A 21,191-nucleotide genomic window follows, 5' to 3' on the forward strand; every position below is an offset into this window, starting at 1 on the left:
GGTGGGGACGAGGGCTCCAGACCCAGCACGCACGGCCGCACCCTGCCACGTCCTCCTCCACACTTCTCAGAGGTGGGCCGAGCTGCAAACCCATTTTACAGACGGGGAAACCACGGCCCCAGGGGGTTGAGGCGACCGGTGCCGCCCAGGCCCCGATACCAGCCCCGGCCCTTCAGCGTCACATTCCGTCTCAAGCCCCGAAAGCTGTCTCAGCGGCTCCACTTCCCCCTGGCTTCTAGAAGCACCGGTGCTGCCCACGAAAGCAGGTAAGAGTAGGCTCACCCTGATTCAGCAGGCCCTGCCCTCCCTGCCTCCTCCCTGCCTCCTGAGAAGGCCCAAAGTGGTTTGAGAGCCACTGCAGGAGGGAATCACCGGCACCTGCTCTGACCTTCATTCCGAAAGTCATGCGTTCGCTGCCCCGCATCTTTTAAAGGGCTAACGGTCAGCTCTATCCTGGTTTAGGCCTCTCACGGCCTCTCCCCAGACAGCGCTGTGGGCCTCCACACTGGTCTCCTGGCCATCGATCTGCCCCCCCAGCCTCCACACTGGCCTCTGGCCTAGCTCCCCAACCCGTCTGCAGAATTCCACAGGGCTGACCTCGCCCTGTCCCTGCACACAGCGGCCCGGCCGGGCGGGAGGGAAGGGGCAGCGGAATGCGTAACAACCGACCTCCGCCGGCGGGACCTGAACAGAGACCTCCCGTTCCCCCATCAGGATGCGTCTTCTCTCTGGGCCTCGGCTCCCTCCCTACTTCATGAGGTCCCTGAGGGACGGCGGGAGCTCGTGGACCTAAGGAGGCCAGCACAGCAGCACGGAGCCCCGCACATGGCCACTGCCACTCCTGACGGAGGGAAGGACAGCCCAGAGCCAGCCCTCTGCGACTCCCTGCAGCCTGGGGTTCGCCTCCTGCTGCATGACGTGGGCTGAGGAATGAGCTCACCCCGGGGGCCAGCGCGCCACAAGGAGGTGGGGCCACCACTCTGCCACCTCCAGGGACCAAAATGCCAGCAGAAAGCCACAGAAACTGCAGTCTCACCAGGATCTTCTTTCCCAAGACTCCCAACCGGCTTCCAGGCCGGGGCGACGGCGTCTCTGGAAGGCCCAGCTGATGCGGGCCACCTGTTCCCACGCTGGGCCGTGTGCATCCAACAGGGGGCACGCAGGGAGAAGGGAAGGGTCCGCCTGTGGCAGGATTTCACCAGCAAGCCCCACATTCCCCACGCCCGCCCACCAAACCCGGTCCCTTTAATGCAAGAAACACCCAGGAAGCAACCAGAAAAAGGAAAGACTTCCGGAACCAACTTTCCGGGTCCGCCAGCTCCTGCCGGAGCCTGCCGGGTGACCCAGCAGGAAGAGGGACAAAGTACTTGATCGAATCGACTGGGGCCCGTCTCGCGCTTCCTCGCTCAGACCTCGTATCGATGCCACACGGTGGGTCACAGCGTCTTTGCTGTATGTATCCCTGCGGAAAGGAAAGCTCGAGGGGCCCAAGTAATTGTAAAGCCCAGATCCCACCCAGGCCTAGCGGACAGGAAGCCCCTCCCTCTCCTGCCGGCCGCCTCCATCGCCTCGCTCCAAAAGAATCCACATGAGAGAAGGTGCTGGAAGGAAGGCACAGTGGCTTCCCCCCGGCGAGCAGGGCTCGCTCCTCGGGGGGCTGGCTGCGCCCAGGGCTCCCGCAGCCCTCGAGGGTCTCCAGGGGTCCACCTGCCCGCCACCCCCACCAAGGCCTCTGCTGAGGGTCTGCCCGGGTGCCCTAAGCCAGGGAGCAGAGAACCCAGCCAACGCGGCCTGCCCCTCCCAGCGCGCCTCCTGGGTTAAGAAAACACCTTCTGAAGCTTCGAGGGCCCCCAAACACCAGCTCCCCTCTGCACGTGCCCTGCTCGGCCCAGTCTGCCCCAGCGGAGGCCGCAGGAGAAGCCCGAGGGCCTGGGGGGTGGGCTGGGTCTGCACACGGGAAGATCGTGGGAATCAGCCCCAGCTCCGAGCGGTATCCCCGGAGAGAGGGGTTCAGCGCTTCCCTCAGCAACACGGGCCGCGCATTCACTGTGCGTGATCCTCCCTAGGGCACGATCGCGGGGGAAATCCTCCTGGTGTCGCGGCTGAGAGATGGGCCAGGGCCGGGCAGCTCCTGGGGAAGTCCCAGGGTTTTCACCTTCTCCTTTCTTCTACCACTGATGGCACAACAGCTAATCCGGGCTCCCCCTTGGAGGGCAAAGGCCATGCAACTTCTCTGGTACGGCGGGTGCTCCACAAACGTGCCGTAAATTAAGTGCTGGGTACACGGGGGGATGGTAGATGGATGTGTGAGCGGGAGGCGGGCGAGTGGTGAGTGGATACGATGATGGACGTGTGAACAGATGGTGGGTGGGTGAGTGGACGGGTGAACGAATGAATGAACGAATGCTTTTTCTCCTGAATGAACGACTCCAACGATATGAAGGCTTGGGAAGCTGAGAGGTAGCTGTTTAGAAAAGGAACAACAAAACCCAGGACACGGACAGGATCTGAACACCACAAACCTTCTTAAATAAAACAAATAAAATAAATTTAAAAAATCTGGAAATTTCTAAAGCAGCCTGAGACTAACCGGTGTCTCCGTAAGGATCCCTTCCCCGCCCGGACGCCATGAACACCAGCAGCCAGTGAGAAAGAAACCCGGCCCTCCAATCCCTGGCCCTACACCCCACCCCCCAGTCCCAAACCCGTGCCCCGGAAGAAGCTTCAGCATCCCCCTGAACCCAGGCTCCCAGAAGGTTCTGGTCGGCAGCAATCGCCCGGCTACGGAGATCGGTCCTTTTGCCCCACTGGCCTCACCCGCCCAGGAGACGACGAGTCGGTTCTGATCCTACAGAGCTCGGTGTTCGGTAGTGGGACAGACGCTGCCTCCCTGCTGGCTGGGACTCTCATCACTCCAGGGCCGACCGCGGGGGGCCAGAGGGAGGGCAGAGCATGCGGTCACATCTTCACGGTCTGACGTCAATGATGGCCGCCAGGCCCATCTGGAAGAGCCGTGGTGTCCTGGCTGGGCTCCTGGAGGCCAAAAGGCGAATCCAGGCCCATGGGAAATCTCAGTAGATGTCAATGAAGAGACGCATAGAAACTTGGCTGTGTCTCTGTGCCCAGGGACTCCGTGCAAGAACCTTCCCAGGCCCATCTCAGAAAGCAGTGAATGAGAAACCGGACCAGCTCCGTATCATCACCAGCCCGGGGGGCCCAGTCAGCCTGCTGCTGTGCCCTGCCCTGCCCTGCCCAGCGCCACGGTCCAGGAGCGGGAGAGTCCCCGTGTGTCCGTGCACCAAGCAAAGCAGGCCGCAGGCGCTGGGGCTTTGCTGGCGATTTATTCTTCCAGGGTATCCCCCTCCCTGGACACCAGGAGAGGCCAGGGCCGCTACGGGGAGAGCACGACCCAGAGGCCCAAGCCTCCACTGGCCCCCAGCTTGGAAGTGCTGCTACCCACTCACAGGTTTCCCTCGATGAGAATCACGTGCAGGGCAGGAGACCCGTAAGGAGGACGCTTGGCCAGATGCATAGCGGGCAGAAGGGCCAGGCCAGGCTCTGCCCGGAGCCCCACGTGCCTCCCACGCTCCCACGCAGCCAACAAGGGGCCAGAGGAACGAGGAGAAGGGAGGTGAAAACAAGGGCGAGCTGCCCGGGACGGGTGCCAGGTGTCAGCACTCCACAAACCGAATTCTACTTTCTGCTCAACAAACCTTACTTGGGGGGGGGGGGGGAGGGCTTGGAGAAATTGAGCGACCCGGGCACAGTCGCTCACTGGACTCAAACACAGCCCGCGAGAGTGGAGAGTCTGTGCACTTAGCCATGCGGCCCCGTCTTCCAAAGATGCACACTTACGTCTTTACGAGTAAAGTAACAAGGGAGAAAGTAGGAGATCTGCTGCTGATCTGTGACGCTCTGGTTCTGTCCTGGCCAGACCTGGGGGCGGGGGCTGGACCGCGACACACGCCCGCCGTTTCAGGAGCAGCTACTCACGGCTGGGTGCCACGCCGCCTGCATAGCCAGGCAAACCGAGGTCAGAGGCACCGTGTCACCTGCCCAGTGGTCGAGCCAGTAAGCAGGGCGAGATTTTCAAGCGGTCTGACTCGAGGGTCACACACGGAAAGCAGAGGCAGGATGGGGGAGCTCTGCCCGAGCCCTGCCCCTCCTGGAGCAAAGGGTCGTCAGTGCAGGGCATGAACCGAGGCCCCCCCCCCACCCCCTGCGCACAGCTCAGCGCCCGGGTCTGGGCCATCACACCACCTCCACACCACGCCTGGCTCCCCAAGCAGATGCCACGGTGTGGCAAAGCATCGCCAGTGACCGTCGCAGCGCACGTGGGCGGACCGGAGGCCAGCTCGGAAGCGGCGTCCTCGCGGCCCCTCTGGGTGGACCTGGCACGTCCACCTTGGAGCCAAGCCGCCTCCCTGGAACCGCCGATGAGCGCGAGGGGCGCCCCCCGGCAAACCGCGTGGCCACACGGCTGGCGAGTCGCAGGATGAGAGTTTGATCCGAATTTATGTGCGCCTTACATCACTGCATTCAGCTGTGGCAAATGAAAAGCAAAACGGAATTGCAGCCTGGGTCATTTGCATTTTAACTATTCGCCAAGAAATGAACTTGGCCGAGGTTTATCCCGTCTTTTTCTCCATATGGTTATTTTAAAGACCGGTTGTGTGCTTGAGTGTGTGTGTGTGTGTGTGTGCGCGCGCGTGTGATCCCGAGTGTGTATGCACGAGTGCTTATGAAAGCATGTGAGTGCAAAGCAGTGTCTCTGCGTGAGTGTGCACACAGGTGAAGAGTGTGGGTGTATGTCCGGGAGGCCCCTTTCCAGAGCCCAGGGCACTGCCGCTCCCCAGGAGAAAGGAGAACGGGAGAGGAGATCCAATCCACTGGAAAGCAGCCCTGTGGACTGGGAAGCCCACTTCTAGGAGAGGAAACCTGCCTGGCCCCACCCCATCCTCGGTTGCCGCTCAGGCACACGCGGCCCGGGGCACAGGGAATTGAGTGAGCTGTTCAAGGGGAAACGGAAACCTCTATGAGGTGCTGATCACACAGACATGGGTTCTTGAGCCGGTCCCTGAATCTCATTCTTAGAGAATTTCAGAACCAGGGAAGGGGGGGGGGGGGGGAACACCATCAGGCCAGGTGGCTTATGGGAAAATCCTCGCTACTGACAGTAATCTGACACTTCATCGCGTCTCAAGGAAGGGTTCCTCTTCGAATGGACTTCTCAGCGCTCGTAACTGCAAATACAAAATTCTCCCTGCGTTTCATAAATCATGTATTCATAGAACATTTCCTCAAACACCAAGTCCCCGATAATGGTCCTCAGATAGATTAAGCAATAAACATCTCCCGATACTTCCCATCAGCAGGTGGAAAGTGGCTCCCTGGGCAGTCCGGGAAGCGACTGTCTCACAGAGCCCGTGCCAGCGCAGCCGAGGGCAGAGCTCCCCGGTGCCGTCCTCTGAGAGCCCACGGGGCCGGGGGGCCACCCGACTCCAGGCAGCACAGAACAAGGCCTTCCCTCAAGCCCTCGGCCTCCATCCAGCAAACGGTATCATGGTCCCGACTCCAGCCATTTAAAAGGATGTGCTTTCAGATGGCGGGTGACGTCTCTGGCCACTATGAAGGCAGGCTCACCAGGAGCCAGCTCACAAACGAGCTGAAACCCCCCGCCAGCCTCCGGCCTTCGTACCTGCCCAGCCCCAGGTACCTTCTCTCCCGCACCAACAGGGCTTCTGCGGGACAGCTGACAAAGGGCACTTCTGAGAACATGGGGAGACTTCTGAGCTGTTTGGCCCAGGCCTCGAGGATCACCTCCAGGAACCCTGGGGGTTCGGGTCATCACCCCCTCCTCGCCCAACACATGCTTAGAGCCAGGTGCTCTGCTGGCATTGAGCGTAACCGCCACGGATCTTTCCACGAGTAAACGTGCCCCTGCAGCATCTCACGCGACCCCCGGGCGGGCTGGTAGTAACACCTGCCCGACTTCCCGTGAAGAGTGGAGATTCGGGGGAGCAAGTATACGTCAGGTGCCCCGGCTAGGGAGGCAGGGCCAGGGCTCAGCCCCCGGCTGTGTCCTCGTCCACACCCTGCCTTCCCTCTGCCCTCCCGGATTCCGGACACCTGACCTCACCCTGGGTGCGGCGAGACCCGGAGGAGGCAGGCCTGTCCCGTCGCCCCGCTGCCCCGCACAGAGCCGGCGCTCGGCCACCGTGCCTGGACACTCACCTTCCCAAAGTCTCGGACATCGAAGAGGTCGAAGGGGTCAAACAGCTCGCTGTTCCGGAGTCCAAATTTATCGTGGCAGACTTTCAGGAAGGTGCGGATGTTCTTTAAACACAGGAACTAGAGGAGAGAAGACAAGAGCACTGAGCCCCCCGGGGTCTGTGAGAAGAGCTTAAAGGCAGCGGCGGGTGCCGGCCCGGACGCGCATTCCTGCCCTGGGGTGGGGGGGGCCTCACCACCGCTGCCCCGCTGGGCCAGACGTCACAGGCGCCCCCAGCTCACCCTGGCCACTCCTGACCCTTTATCCCGCCCCCCTGCCCAGGGGGACCCAGCACTGACGATCGCGACTGCAAATGTGGTCTCGAATCAGCAAAGCCAGCGCGTGAACACACGGGCACCTGCACACGTGCGCCCCTCACATACACACACGCGTGCACGCACATGCACACGCACACACACCTGTCTTCCCTGGCGCAGGCCCGCCCCAATTATCGTAGATGTGATGAAGCCAAAGGCCGGGAGCGGTCCGTGGAAGCCGTCCGTGGCGGACCCCGGGAGTGGACACGCCAGCCGCGGTGGGAGGCTGGGGGCGCACAGGGCCAGGGTTCCCAATCAGCACTGGGGCACCTCCTCCACCCGGTGACCCGGCGACACTGGGCCTGGCAAAGTGACGGGGGCTGGAGGTTTGGGGCTGGGGGTGAACGGGATGGCCGGCCGTGGTCCCTGTGGAGAAGCTGCTGGTGAAGGACGCACGGGGGCTGCGGGCCGGGCCTCCTGCAGAGCGCCATCCGGAGTTGTTCTGGCCCCAGGTTCGAGTCCTGTCCACTGATTCCAACTCACAGGACCAGGGACAGCGGCTTCGGCTCCTGTGGCCCGGTTTCCGAACAGGACGTGCCTGGCTGGGCCGTGCACCGTGATGGCACAGAGTGAGCCATGCCGTGCGACCCAGTCCAGTCAGCAAGGGCGCGTCAGAGGCAAGGACAGCAACGTGTGGGCTGAAGGGGCCCGGAACTTCAGACCAGTCGTCCCCACCAGTAACCATTCACTAAGGGCCCGGGGGCTCCACGGCAAGAGAATCACAGGGCCAGCGCCAGCCCCCCGGAAACGCAGACGCGGGGACAGATGGAAGGAAGGACAGGCCAGAATCAGAAGGTACGGTCGACCCGGGGAACCAGCTGCTCAGAGAATGCCCTCGAGGCACGCGGCGCCCCGGCCTAGCACCCACCCCGGGCACCCTCCACCCTAGGCCGCTCCTCCTGTCCTGGCCAGGGTGGGTCACCGGTCACGGCCGATGCTGACGCACCGGCTGTGTGGGGGTACGGTGTTTTCTCAACGTGCGAGAGCAAACCGCAGACATGACCCCGGGCCCCCCAAACATGTGAGTGCCCCTAAGGACAAGGAGACTCCCTTCCCCGAGCTCAGCACCAGCGTCCATGTCCGTGAACCATCGTGGACCCCACACGCCCTGGTCTGCAGACGGCACGGACTCCCATTTCTTCAGTAGACAAAGGACGACCAAGATGCGTCCAACAGCAAAACACATTCCGGCCTGAGGCCCGATCCCGGCTCAGACCTGATGCTACTGGTCACGTCTCTTTCATCCCCATGAGCCTACAAGAGTACGCCCCCACAGAACCTTCTGGAAGGATGGATAAGTTCGAGGTATGTCATGTGCCCCTGAGCACTTAAAATGAGGTTAATCTGACCGAGAAACTACATTTTTAATTTTTTTCTAACCAATGTAAGTTGCACAGCCATAGCTGTTGGGGTGGACAGCCTTGTCTGCCATTCCTGAAGCATCGAGACTCGGACGGAGGGACGCTAGGAGTCCACTTACACGAGGCACCCAGAACAGGGGGTCACGGAAAGAACGGTGGTGCCGGCCGAGGCGGACAGGGAGTCAGCGTCTCACGGGGACGGATGTAGCTTGGGGTGATGAACGAGTTCTGGAAATGACAGAGGTGCTTGCCAGGTGACACCGTGACACCGTGACGGTTAAAACGGGGGCGCCTGGGGGGCTCAGTCGGTTGGGCGTCCGACTTCGGCTCAGGTCATGATCTCGCAGTTTGTGAGTTCGAGCCCCGCATCGGGCTCTGTGCTGAGAGCTCGGAGCCTGGAGCCTGCTTCGGATTCTGGGTCTCCCTCTCTCTCTGACCCTCCCCTACTTGTGCTCTGTTTCTCTCTCAAAAATAAATAAAAATATTAATAAAAAAAAGAAAAAGAAAAAGAAAAGGGGTGTCTGGGTGGCTCAGTCGGTTAAGCATTCAACCACTTCGCTAGGGTCATGATCTCGTGGTTCATGAGTTCGAGCCCCATGTCGGGCTCTGTGCTGACAGCTCAGAGCCCGGAGCCTGCTTCCGATTCTGTGTCTCCCTCTCTCTCTGCCCCTCCCCTGCTCATTCTCTCTCTCTCTCTCTCTCTCAAAAATAAACGTTTAAAACAATGGTTAAAATGGGGACACCTGGGGGACTCAGTCGGTTGAGTGTCCTACTCTTGATTTCGGCTCAGGTCATGATCCCAGGGTTGTGGGATGAAGCCCCACGTCAGCATGGAGCCTGCTTGGGAGCCTCTCTCCCTCGCGCGCGCGCTCTCTCTCTCTCTCTCTGCCCCTCCCCCACTTGCACGCTCTCTCCCTTAGAAAAAAATAATAACAAATAAATGAATAAATAAGATATCAATGGTTAAAATGGTAAATCTTGCACATCCTGTATTTTACGGCAACGGCCAGCAAAACCGCAGAAGCTGGGAGGGGCCCCGAGAGAGAGCCAGGCCCACGGCTCGGCCGGGAAAATACACTTTCACTGCCCTGAGCCCCCCGGTTTGTGGCCGCCAACACGCCGCCCCAGCTGGCACCCCGCTCGTCCCCGCTGGTCTCAGACCCTCCCGCCCACCCTGCGGCCTCGGCCGGCTCCGCTGCTGAGCATTGCCTGACTCCAATCTCCCCGAAGCGTCCACTTTATTTCCTCAGCCTCCCATTTTTAGAGTTAATTACACAGCTCCTCGCCATAATCGCAGCCGGCGAGGCCAGGCTTCCTTTCGGGGCTCAGGACGGGCGGGCGCCCCTTGCCCTGTGGGCACAGCGTCTGCCCGCCTGGCCCCTCCCCGGCCGCAGCCGCGTGGGCCCCAGCCTTCCACGGCGAGCCCGGTGCCGCTCAGGGCCCACGAAAGGCTGGCCCTGGGAAACTGAGGCACACAGACAGGTTCTGACCCCAGAGAGATGGACACGGCAGAACCGGGAGGAGGGGGCCTCCTTCACGGAGACCTCCCCTTATGTCCGCCCGCCTCTGCGGCTCTGCCACGATGCCCTCACTCCCCACCCTCCAATCAGTCACCCATTTCTCAGGAGAGGAAACTGAGGCTCCCAAGTCAAGACTGGAACCCACATCTGCTCCGGGATAGGGACGTCCTTCCAGAGGACGGGTGTCCGTGAGTCCCGGTGCTTCCTCTTGGCCAATGTGCTCAGCAAGTGGGGCACAGTCACTCCACCCCCCTCATCGGCCACGGACAGGGGCGGCGAGGGTGGGTCCGCCCCGTGCCCGGACTCGTGGCTCCTCCCTCTTCCCACCAAGCGGGGGCAGCTGCTGTTTCTGCAGCTCCAGTCCAATCGCCCGATGGCCGGCCTCTCCTTCCCCACCGCCCTGGGCCCAGGAGGGGCGGCGGCCGAGGCCTGGACAGCCGGAAGCTCACGGTCCCTCGCTCAGACAGCTTCAGACTCTGGGAAAGAGGCTCCCGAGGGGGAGACGGGGAGGGAACATCTCGGCACATCCCAGCCACAGGCTGAGCGACGGCAGGTGAGGGAGGGCCCAGACAGCGGCCAGTGCCAGGCCGGAAGCTGCCCATCCTTGTCCTGAGGCCCAAGAAGGGCCGGCTGCTGGCCGTGTCCCTGTGGCCTCAGGGGCGAGTGGCCTTCTTGTCTTTTCTTGGCCCTCCAGGCCCTCGACGAAGGATGGCCAGACACAGCCTCCCTGGCATCTGGAGGCGAGTGCACGGCCCCAGAAGTCCTGCTTAGCGGCCACAATAAGGGTCTGTCCCAGGACAACTGGCCCTGTGACAAGTGACAGGCGGCCCAGAGCCGAGTAGGCCCCCGCTGTGTTTGCTTAGGGCACTGCCCTGCCCGCTGCTCCCCCAACCCCGGCCCACGGGGAGGGCCCTGGCCACCGTGCCAAGAGGCGGGCCGCCTGCGCAGCGGACTCCCGACCCCTCCGTCCCGCCTACTCGTCAGGCTGAGATCAGATTAGCCAGAACGCCCAGGCCCCGTGCCCAGCCGCCCTCCACCAGCCTCGCAGGGCCTGCTGCCCACTGTCAGCTGTCATTCAGCCCCCGGAAGGCCTGCCCCAGCGAGGGGATCCCGGGCACCAGAGGCAGAGTCGACCCGGAGAGCCAAGACCCCGCATCTGAGCCTCGAGGCCTCTGCACGCCCCCCGGTGTGACCCACGATGGCCACTTCTCTTTGGTGGCTTTGACACCAACCTGCTGATCGGGGAGCCACCGCCTGCCACTCACGGAGGAGACACCGGGCGGGGCTGCCTTCACACCTCCGTGGCCTCTCCTGTGACCCCTCGAAGGCGAGCTGGAATCGCAAATCGGACACCCTGCCCCCAGAACTCACATCCACCCAAGGTCCACCACGCACGCCCAGTGCCGGGGACTCTGTGTCGTCCCCACGTCCCTCAGGGGAGAGGCAGGTGCACGGGGGGAAACTGAGGCCCAGAGAGGCAAAGCTTCTTGCTCAGCAGGCTGCGGCCGGGGACGTGCAGTCTGAACGGGGTTTCCGTGGAGGGAGCTCACGGCACTCAGGCAGCGGACGTGCCCCCCTGCACAAACCCACTGGACGCCTGCAGGGGCCCTGGAAGGCGTGGGGCGTGATTACCCCATTCCACAGACAGACAAAGTGAGGCTCGCAGAGCACCCCTCCGGGTGCCCCCTGACCTCCTCCTGCAGGGCCTGTGTCAGGGAAGCCCCATGACCGCCTCGCCCGCTGGGTCAGGAGGCCAGGGGCCCCGCTGCCCCCCACGGTGATGCTCGGCCGACGTGGGGCTCCACCGGGAAAGCCCCAGGTTGGGCTCCCCAGAGACCCCTGACCTTCCCTTGGCCCCTGTAAGTTGTCCCTGACCGGAGAGGCTGCTTCCCATGTTCCAGCCCTCCACCAGGGGCAGGACACGGCGGCCCAGCTCCTGACCCGCAGCTGGCACTTCAGGTGGGGACAGCCCCGGCCAGGCCGTTCCAGCTCAACCTGTCCTCTCCGTGCCTGTTCCTCCATCTGTAAGACGGGGAGAGAAAATCCTGCCCCTGACTTCCGGGACCAGCTGACACTGGGGCCACCTCCCTCGGGACATCCTGAGGTCCCTGCTCCCAGAGCCCCTGTGACGCCACGCCCGGGGAGAGTGGAGGCAGACGACTGGCCCCCACGACCCAGGGCCCTGTGATCTGCACTCAGGGCCAACCTCCCTCCTGGAGCTGGGGAGCACCCACACCCCAGACGGACCCGGGCCCTTGGTCCACACCCCTGCTGGCCTCTCACTGCTCAAAGCTGCGGCCCAGAGGCTGGGGGAGAGGGAGGGAGGAGGCCAAAGGCCTCCAGGGGGTGGTGTGTCTGAGGCAAGACGGAGGGACCACGAGGAGATACACGGCACTGTCTCCCACACCCCCCACGGCGGGAGAGAGCCGGGACAGCACAGCCCCCGAGGGAGATGGGGTGTGTCAACCTCATCAACACAACAGATTTCCTTTCAAAATCCCTGCATCTGAGGCAGGTGGGGGCGGGGCTCCGTATTCGACTTTCCACGGGCATCGCGGAGTGTTCCTGAAATCTCCCAACACGGGACACTAAAGCTGCCCCTCACGATGACAAATCACAAGCCGTCCCTCTGGAGTGACACCGACCGCCCGGGGCCACGCTGCTGAGGCCCGCGGATCAGACGCCCTGACTGGCAGCTGACGCGTCTTTGATCAATAAAAAATGGGAAAATGAATTAATTTCCTGTTTTATTTATGCCGTGCTCATTCCAAAAACCTTTTAAAATGGCTTCATTACTATTTAATCGGTGCAGTTTGCTGGAATGGATCTTTCGAATTCGGGGCCCTTGGGGTACATGAACAGGTGGCCCTGAGGTGACAGGCTAGTCAGACATTCCCGTGGGGATAGAAACGGAGGCCAAGTGTCCCCGCGGGTCTCAAACACCTGGGTCAATGACCCACGGGGGGCTCACTATCTAGCGAAAGAAGGAAAGAAGACGTGACTATGAAGCATGCTTGGGTGTCCTGAGGGCTGGCATTCCAAAGTGGCCCTGCTTCCCCCCAGCGGCCATGACCCGTGAAGGCTCTAGCGGCATCTGGGGCCCCCTGGGCAGGTGCCACTGCGTGGGGGAAGCCCTCACTTCCCGAAGCATCTCTTCCAAAAACAAGCAGGCAGGTGGAATTTGGGGCTGGCCTGACCACTTGCTCCTGCACACGTCCGTACCGCCCGCCGGCCTCCCCGTGCCAGCCGGTGTGGGTCCACTGTGCCAACAACTCTGGGGACGGAGATCACTTATCATCCATTTCACATGGGGACACTGAGGCCCGGGACGTCAGTTGGGGGGCGCAGCCCGTGCGGCTGGTTAGCATTAACCCCGAGAGGCTTCCCTCGCCGGCCCGGGGCCGAAGCCGCGGTGACTGTGCCAAGTGCAGGCCCAGCGGGGACTTATCTGTGCAGCATCTGGGGCTCGGTTACGTCTGCTCGGTTTAACAGGAGCTCTGCCTCCACTCAGGCCACCTCCCGGGCTGCACACGCACCGGGCTGCTGGAGGCACTGGGGCCAGGCCGGGCTCCCCGCCGGGAGTGGGGGTGGCATCCCCTTTGTGCAGCGGCGGTGGGCCGAGGCCTGGGCCTCACCCCACCTCAGCCTGCGGGCAGGCAGCCTGACCCACGGCCGCTAGCCTGTCACCAACCAGAGGGATAGAAAGGACACAAGGCGGCAGCGTCTTTCAATTCACCGTGTGGCAAGCCTCCTAAGCATCTCACACGCAGATGGGCCGCAACATCGTCAGGTGGCATTTCCGCTTTCTCCAGCAACAAACAGCCGCGGGGCCCCTGCCAGGCGCTTCGCGGAGCCCGGCACGGGTCCTGTGTGCCTCCCTTCTCAGCATGGGCCGCACGCCGTTCCGAGGTGGAAACACGGCGTGAGCACCGCCTTCTCCAACAGGTGGCCGGGAGAGGGCCCAGGTCTAACCAGGGAGGGTCGGCTGCCGTGTGGGGGCTCAACTCGGGCTTTTCTCGGGGCTGATTCCCGCACGTGCCTGGTCCCGGGGACCTCCGGCTCCTAGCAAGTCAACAGGCCCCCGTACAAACTAAGCCCCCGAAACCCAATGCACCGGGCTCCCCACCAACTGCCACGCCAATCTGTCTGCAGCCCCCGAGCTGTGGGAAGCGGGTTCTGAAAGGTTAGGAGGTACAAGGGGTGTGCTGGTGGCAGGCAGAGCCGGGCTGCGTGGGGCCAGCGTCAGCTGCCAGGTGCCACCTCTCTGTCCCGATCTTCACGCACCTGCTCGTCAATGCTCGGGGGTAAACTCCCCGCAGAAAACAATCCTGGACGAGTACCACTTTGGAGGCCTCAGCAGAGCGGGTAAGCAGCTGACGCCCATTCAGACCTAGTGAGCAGACACTTAATAGGCGCCTTCTGTATGGCAGGCCCTGCCCCGGGGTCCCAAGGCCCAGAGGACACGCCTGTGGGTCCACAGCTGTCTGAGAAAAGAATCTGTGATTTCCGTCCGATACCTGGATGGAAATTGTTCCCAGCAGTCCTCAAAAGACCCGCCGCTCCGGCTAATGGCCTGTGTGAGCCGGAGGGATAAAGAGTGGCCGGTGTTATGGAGACTTCAAGGTCAGGGTCAAACCAAAGGTTTTCTACAAAGCCAGCAGGAAATTGCTTTTCTAGGATTTCCCTGTGCAGCCGACCGTCTTCCCTGAGCCGGCTTCTGAAGGCCGGAGGGTTCCAATCCTGCCCTCCCGCTGCCTGGCCGGTCCAGGCAGGCCCGGCTCAGAGAGATTAGCTCAGCCGCTGCCTAGAGCGGTGCCCCCGCCCCCCACCCCAAATCCACAGCCCCTCGTCTCTCTCCTGCAGCCTGGCCCAGACCACCACCACCGGCTCGCAAGCCTTCTGCGACATGGCGCCTGTCCCCCTGCCACCTTCCTTTGCCCCTGTCTTCTTCCTTCTAGAAAAGCGGCCTCCGCTATTTTTGTTTTCCTGTTGCCCGCGGAAATTAGAGCCAAACGCCTCCCTTAATGGCCAGCACGCACCAGATTATCGCACCCCCGGCTGAACAAGCGAATCTCATTATCCCTTCCTGCTGTGCTGAAAACATTGAGGGAAAACAGCTTCCGAGACAAGAGGGCGAGACAAGAGGGCGGCCAAGAAGCTTCTCCACGCCCTGAACCAAGGCAGACGCCGCCCTTCCCTGGGAGGATGGCATGGTGGGGACGGGCCGAGGATGAGGCCCCTCGCCAGCCACGTGTGCCACCAAGTGTCAAAACCCTTCCTGGACGGCTGCCCGATGGTCAACCCTTCTCTGGGGGGTGGTGGGAGACAAGAGTGGGCACTTGGAGAAAGTCGGAGTGCGGGGGGAGGGGGCTCTGAGGACTCCTTTCTCTGAAACAGACCCCTCCCACCATGTCCCCAGGTAGGGCCCCCCATGGGGCCTGCCGATTCGCCCCCTGGAGAGCCCCTCCCCGCTCTGGGGGTGTGCACAAAACCCCAACCATGGGGGGCAGCAGTCACCCACGGGGCAGGGTCCAGACCCAATCAGGCAGCCTCACCTCCTTCCCCGGGCAGTCGACAAGCTCCATGAGGCCCACGGCCAGGAGCCCAGCCTGGACACGGGGCCTGTCACTTCACCTCTCCGAGCCTTGGCTTCCTTGCCTGTCAAAGAGGGTGATACCCACAGCAGCCGCCACCGGGGACGAGCCGCGTTCCCCACATCAGGGAGCCCGCTCGGGCCATTAGGCCAATCAGCTCTGCTGATGTTAACATGAGCCGTGAAGCACGGACATGATCCCCAATTTACAGATGAGGAGACTGAGGCTTGAGAACATTATTTACCAAGTGTAGGGGGTTGCACGGCCACCCCCAAAAACACACGCCTGTGTCCTGACCTCTAGAATCAGTGAATATGATGTTATTTGGCAAAAGGGTCCAGGCAGATGTAATTAAGGATCTCGAGGTGAGATGCTCCTGGGTCGGGGAGGCGCTAAATCCAACGGCAAGTGTCCTTTATAAGAGACACAGCAGAGTCACAGGAAGAAGAGGAGAGGCCGTGTGAGGACAGAGCAGAGACAGGAGGGACACTGACCCGAGCCAAGGGGCATCTATCTGGGGCACCAGGAGAGGCGGGAAGGACGGAGGGAGCACGGCCCAGACCCGATCTCGGAGTCCCGGGCTCTGGAGCTGGCAGAGTGGGAGTTTCTGTGGCTGTAAACCCCCAGCGTGTACTCATTTTTCACGGCAGCCCCGGGCCACCCGCCGGGCAGAGGCCGTCCCCGTGCCCTGGACCACCTGCTACGTGACCTCAGCACAACCAGAGATGCCAGAGCCCTCGGGTCCTTGGCGAAGGGCTGTGGGGTGGAGGGAGGTGTGGATGGATGGATGAAGTGGGCTTTGAGGAAAACCTAAGGCAAGAGTCCCCATTTCTTCTAGCTGTCGCCCAGCCCTCCGTCACTCACGCTGCCCGCGGGGCCCCCCACGGCCCCGCTCGGCTGGCACACTGACGCGTCCTCCGGCTGTGACTCGGGGCTCTTTGGGGACAAGGGCCCCAAAAAGGCTCTCAGCCAGGGGGGCCGCAGACCCTCCTCCCTGCCACCTCCCTCTGAACATCGCGGTGCCTGGTCCAGCCCCGGACACCGCTGAATCGAGGTGTGGGGCCCAGGCAGACCCAGCCAGCTCTCAGGCAGACAGATGTGGGTTCAAATCGGAGCCTTCCTGCTGCCGCACCCTCCCGGGGACCTCCCGCCCCCAGGACCCTAGCTCTAGGCTGAGTGCACTTCTCGGGGGCCCCAGGCCCCCCATCCAGTGGTTGCCTCCATCTTGCTATGGGAGGGCGCCCAGCTCGAGCACCCCAAAACTCACCCCTTGATGTCCCCCCCCCGCTGGGAAAGCCACCCTCTCACCCAGGGGCCGCAGCCCACCTGGGGGCAGCTAAGAGCCCCTCACGCTTGCCCATTACAGCCCGGTCATGCACGTGACCTCCCACCCACGGCAACCCAGTGCATTACACGAAGCACCTTTGAGGTCCGGCCGCCACGAGCACAGAGGGACACAAAACGTCCTCCTCGACCATGCCAGCCGTGCTGCAGGAAGCATCCCTCAACGCACCACGCGGTTGCGCGTGGAGAATCCCTCCTCCGGTGGGCACACGTCATCTCGAGAAGGGCAAAGTGTCCTGTCCGCTCATGACCCCACAGCTCCCGGGGGGGGGGGTCAGAGACGAGAGGGGAGCCCCAGGGACTGCCACTTTCCCCCAGAGACACACACACACAGCCCGTCCGTCCACCCATCCCCCCACCCAGAGTCAAGGCTGCTGAGTCAGCTCTGTCACCGTGGGGGGGACACCGTGGGTGTCTACGAGGAGCCCAAACTGGGGACAGGCCTCTCTGGGCTGCCTCCCGCTCTGCAAGTGCCACAAGCCCTTTCAAGAGCCATCTCTCCCCGGGGCGCCTGGCTCAGGTCATGATCTCGTGGTTCACAGCTTTGAGCCCCGCGTCCGGCTCTGTGCTGACAGCTCGGAGCCTGGAGCCCGCTTCAGATCCTGGGTCTCCCTCTCTCTGCCCCTCCCCCACTCGGGCCCTGTCTCGCCGTCTCAAAATTAAATAAACACTAAACCAAAATTTTTAAAAACCCACCTCTCCCCAGATGTCAGAAAGGACCCCAAGCGCCCAGCAGCCCATAGCAGGTGCTCAGAGTGGCCCCGAAGGCTCCGGGGGGAGGGGCTCAGCCCTCGTCTGGGAACAGAAGGTCAGGCTGCAGTGGCCGCTGACCGCTTACTGTGCCCCCGTCACTGCCGCTGACCCCAAAGCCCCCCCGTGTGGGACGTGCGGCCAGGCGGGGCGCACCAGGGGGTGTGTGCAGGTGTGGGTGCGTCTGTGTCACGACTAACAAAACCAGGCACAAATACGTCTGCAGGTGGACGAGGACTGGGGGAAATGTCTCTGAAGTCCCAGCAGGTGGAGGCTCCGACGTAAACACGGTTTTTTCTGTTTCGAGACGCGCTTCATTTCTGCACCAGACACGCAAGCTCGGCCTGGGGAGGGGGGAGGGGGCACCGCGTCCCGCCGCCCCAACAGACGCCTGCCCCGGAAGCAGGAGGCTCCGCCAGGCCCGGGGTGGGGGGCCGGGGGCGTCCCCACGGGGGCGGCGCTGAGGCCCCCCTCCTCTGAATACCCTCCAGTGGGGTCTCCGCCCGTCGGGAGCCCTGGTCCCTTAGGGACACAATCCTTCCCTCGATCAAACACCCACGCCCCGCGTGTTCCCGCGGCCTTGATCGCCCAGATTAGGGGCCCCGCAGGGAGCCACCCCTCCATGAAGAAGCCGGGGAGAGGGTCCAACTCCTGAGGCTGACACCAGGCGCCCCACCTCCTCTCCACCCCCCAGCCTCCCTCACACAAGGGACGCCCTTCCTTTAGACACAAAGTCTCAGAGGCGGCTTCCCAAGTCACTTCTCCCCCCATTCCCGTGCGGAAGACATTTCTGTTCCCACGTGACCGCTGCCCATTCACGGGCTCACGGAGACCAGCCGTTGACCTCCAAGAGGAACTGCAGCCCCTGGGGAGAGGGCACACGGGGGCAGGGCGTCGTCTCCCCGGACCCGTCGCGGCCGCCCCGTCAGCCAGTGCGGGCAGGTCACTGGAGGCGCACGTACTCTTGGCGCACGGCTCGCTGGGGACGGCGGACAGGTCTCTGCCCCGCTCAAAGCCTCGGTTTCCCCACCCAGTGAGCCTGACCGCAGCCCCTGGGGCTCGGGGAGGCAGAGCCGGCGGGGGGCGGGGGGGGGGTCTGCAGCGTTGACAGGGGAGGGAACCAGACCCCAGCTCACACCCAGTAGGTGGACGCTACAAAACGGAAAGTAACAAGCGTAGGCAACAACTGCTGTGGAAAGCAGTTCGGCAGCTCCAGAAAACGTCAAAAACAGAATTGCCACGTGACCCGCGATCCCACCTCTGGTCGTTCTCCGAAGAACTGAACGCGGAGGCCCAAAGGACGCGCACGGCTGTGTTCGCGGTGGCCAGAAGGCGGAAGCCATCCACCCAGCGACGGGCGACGGACCAGCAAAACGGGGGCCAGCCGCACCACGGAACAGCACCCGGCCTTCAAAACGAAGGAGATCCTGGGGCGCCCGGGCGGCTCAGTCGGTTGAGCAACCGACTCGTGATCTCGGCTCAGGTCGTGATCCCAGGGTCATGGGATCGAGCCCCGCATCGGGCTCCGCGCTGAGCGTAGAGCCTGCTTGCGACTCTCCCTCTCAAACGAGAAATAAAAATGACAATAAAAAGGAAGGAGATCCTGACGCAGGCTGGCCTGGAGGACGCGATGGAAACGGCCAGATGTAAAAGGACAAGGATACAGGGTCCGCTCCCGTGAGGCCCCAGAAAAGCCACATTCATAGAAGCAGAAGGTAGGACAGTGGAGGGGCGCCTGCCAGGGGGGCCCAGGCGGGCAGGTGGCCGACTTCGGCTCAGGTCATGATCTCACGGTTCCAGGAGTTCGAGCCCCGCGTCGGGCTCTGTGCTGACAGCTCAGAGCCCGGAGCCTGCTTCGGATTCCGTGTCTCCCTCTCTCTCTGCCCCTCCCCTGCTCATGCTCTGTCTCTTTCTATCTCAAAAATAAATAAAACGTTAAAAAAAATAAAAAACAAATAAAAAACAAATTAGAAAGAGCGGTGGGGTCAGGGCCGCAGGAAGCGGGGAGTGCAGGCTTGTGTGTTGGGTGGCCTCGGTTTTACAAGGTGAAAACGATTCTGGAGTCGGGTGGAGGCGATGGCTGTGCAACACTGTGAACAACCTGTCACTGGACTGTGCCCCAAAAAGCGCCTGAGACAGCGGACTTCATGCTAATTTCACTACAAAAAAGAAACCGGGTGGGAGACCTCGGGAACTGGATGGCTCGCCAGGTCCCCCTAGCATGGGACCCCTGCGTGGATGCATCTGGGGGCCGCGCCCCCCCCCGCCGCCCTCCCGGTCCCCCCAAAGCCGCCACCCCTGCGGGAGGGTCTCTGGCTCTCTCAGGAGCCACAGAAACAGCCTCTGATGGCCACTGTGGGTCTGGGGGCCTCGAAGTCAGTGACACAGGCCTGCCCGGGGCGGGAGTCCGGGGAACCTTCCTGAGTGGCCTCCTGTCACGTTTCCCACGACTGCGCATTACTTTTAGGATTTCTTAAAAAGACCCTGCACTCTGGGCTGGCTTTGGGAGAAGTGCTTTCTTGTGAACCCTGCAGCCGCCTAACCTTCTCCACACTGGAAATTCCAGCCGCGCCAGCACCAGCCCCAGGGCAGAGCGCCGAGGGGGCACAGGGGGCACGGCAGGGGGGGGAGGGGGGGAAGGAGCTCCATTGTCTGCCAGGAGCAGCTGGGCCCTCTCCCCTGAACCGGGGTCAGGAATGCTCGCAGCTGTGGACTCGCCCTCCACCCTCCGCCCTCCCCCCAGCCGGTGGGAGCCGGGCGGGGGGGAGGGAGGCTGCAGGGGCCCGGGGGCAGAGGCCAGCAGGGCAGGGGGTGGGAGGGGCGGGCAAGCCCCCAGCTGTCCCAGCAGAGGGAAGCTGGCCAGAGCTGGTATTTCAGCCGTAGGCAGCCGAGCTCCAGCCCGGGCCCGGCCCCACCTGCTCAGGGTGCCGGTCTTTTCCCCCCAGATAGGAACAGCCTCTCCTCCGTGAGGCGGAAGTCTGGAATAAAACGAAACCCCACGTGAGCTCCGGCCCCGAAGCACCACCGACCGCGCGAGGGCTTTTTGTCGTCCAGCCTCTTGGCTCTGCATCTTTTGCTGTTACAAAATTCACTGCTGGGATCAGCACACAGCTCTGGGCCCTGGCATTTCCTCCCTGGCAGTGTGACACGTGGGCCTGGTGTTTGGGAATCTCCCCGGACGCGGGCCACACACTCCAGCGATGCCTCCCGTCGGGCATTCCGGGTGTTTCCAGGGTTTCGAGATCACATTTACGTGACAGTAACTGGCTCTGTCCCTCCCGGGCCATTCCCACAGCTGAGCCCCTGTCCGCTACGGGGCGCGTGGAGGCAGGGCCGCCGCAGGGGACGGTCACAGCCCAACGGCCTTGGGCACAGACAGGCACGGGCAGACTCCGCGGACGAGGGCCTCGGGAAGCCCCGGGCAGGCCACCCACCTTCCCTGCTTCGTTCATTCATGATTCACCCCTGCATCACTCAAACGGCTGCCCGGCCCTGCACGGTGCCAGGCACGAGGGCACCGAGTAGGAAAGCGCGAGCCTCTGCCCACCCCCCACGGGAAGAGACGGTTAAACCGAGGCTCCTAGGCTGGGCCTGCAAGGTGCCCGCCCACCCCGGGGTTATTTTCGGGAGAAGGGGGCGGGGAGGGGGCGGCCAAGGGAAGTGAGAGAGCAGTGGAGCGGCTCCGGGTGGGGGTGGAATCTTGCGGCCCACCAGCTGCAGACCACAGGGGCGTCCGGGGGCGGGCCAGAGCACGGGGACAGAAAGGCAGGCCCCACAGGTCGGAAGCCTGGTGGGGACACACAGGGTGGAGAAGGCAAGACAGAGGCAGAGACTGGATGATGCGTTGAGAGAGGCGTCCCCCGGATGGCCAGGAGGGACCGCGCCCTGGGGCCTTCGACGACACCTTGGGGCCTCTACCAGATGACAGGAGAGATTTCTGTCCTTGTAAGGCCTCCAGGCTGAGGGGCCGCCCCAGGACACACGTGCCGGGAAGAGCTGGCAAGCCCTGGGGCCCCGGTCGCCGGGAGACCCTC

At 62.9% G+C, this 21,191-nt stretch overlaps 1 protein-coding gene across 5 annotated transcripts in view; it reads right to left on the reverse strand.

Moving 5' to 3' along the window:
- Nucleotides 1-21,191, reverse strand: part of VAV2 (vav guanine nucleotide exchange factor 2) — a 164,295-nt gene that overhangs the window by 125,278 nt on the left and 17,826 nt on the right. For all 5 annotated transcript variants that reach the window (XM_047093802.1, XM_047093803.1, XM_047093801.1 and 2 more), the window contains exon 2: nucleotides 6,235-6,351. In XM_047093802.1, coding sequence (XP_046949758.1) covers nucleotides 6,235-6,351 — 117 coding nt within the window. The remainder of the gene's footprint in view (nucleotides 1-6,234; nucleotides 6,352-21,191) is intronic.

Source organism: Lynx rufus, unplaced genomic scaffold (genome assembly GCF_022079265.1).
Source record: "Lynx rufus isolate CCGP_SWC_20201006 ecotype Redwood Valley unplaced genomic scaffold, mLynRuf1.p SCAF_36, whole genome shotgun sequence".
Classification (NCBI taxonomy): domain Eukaryota; kingdom Metazoa; phylum Chordata; class Mammalia; order Carnivora; family Felidae; genus Lynx; species Lynx rufus.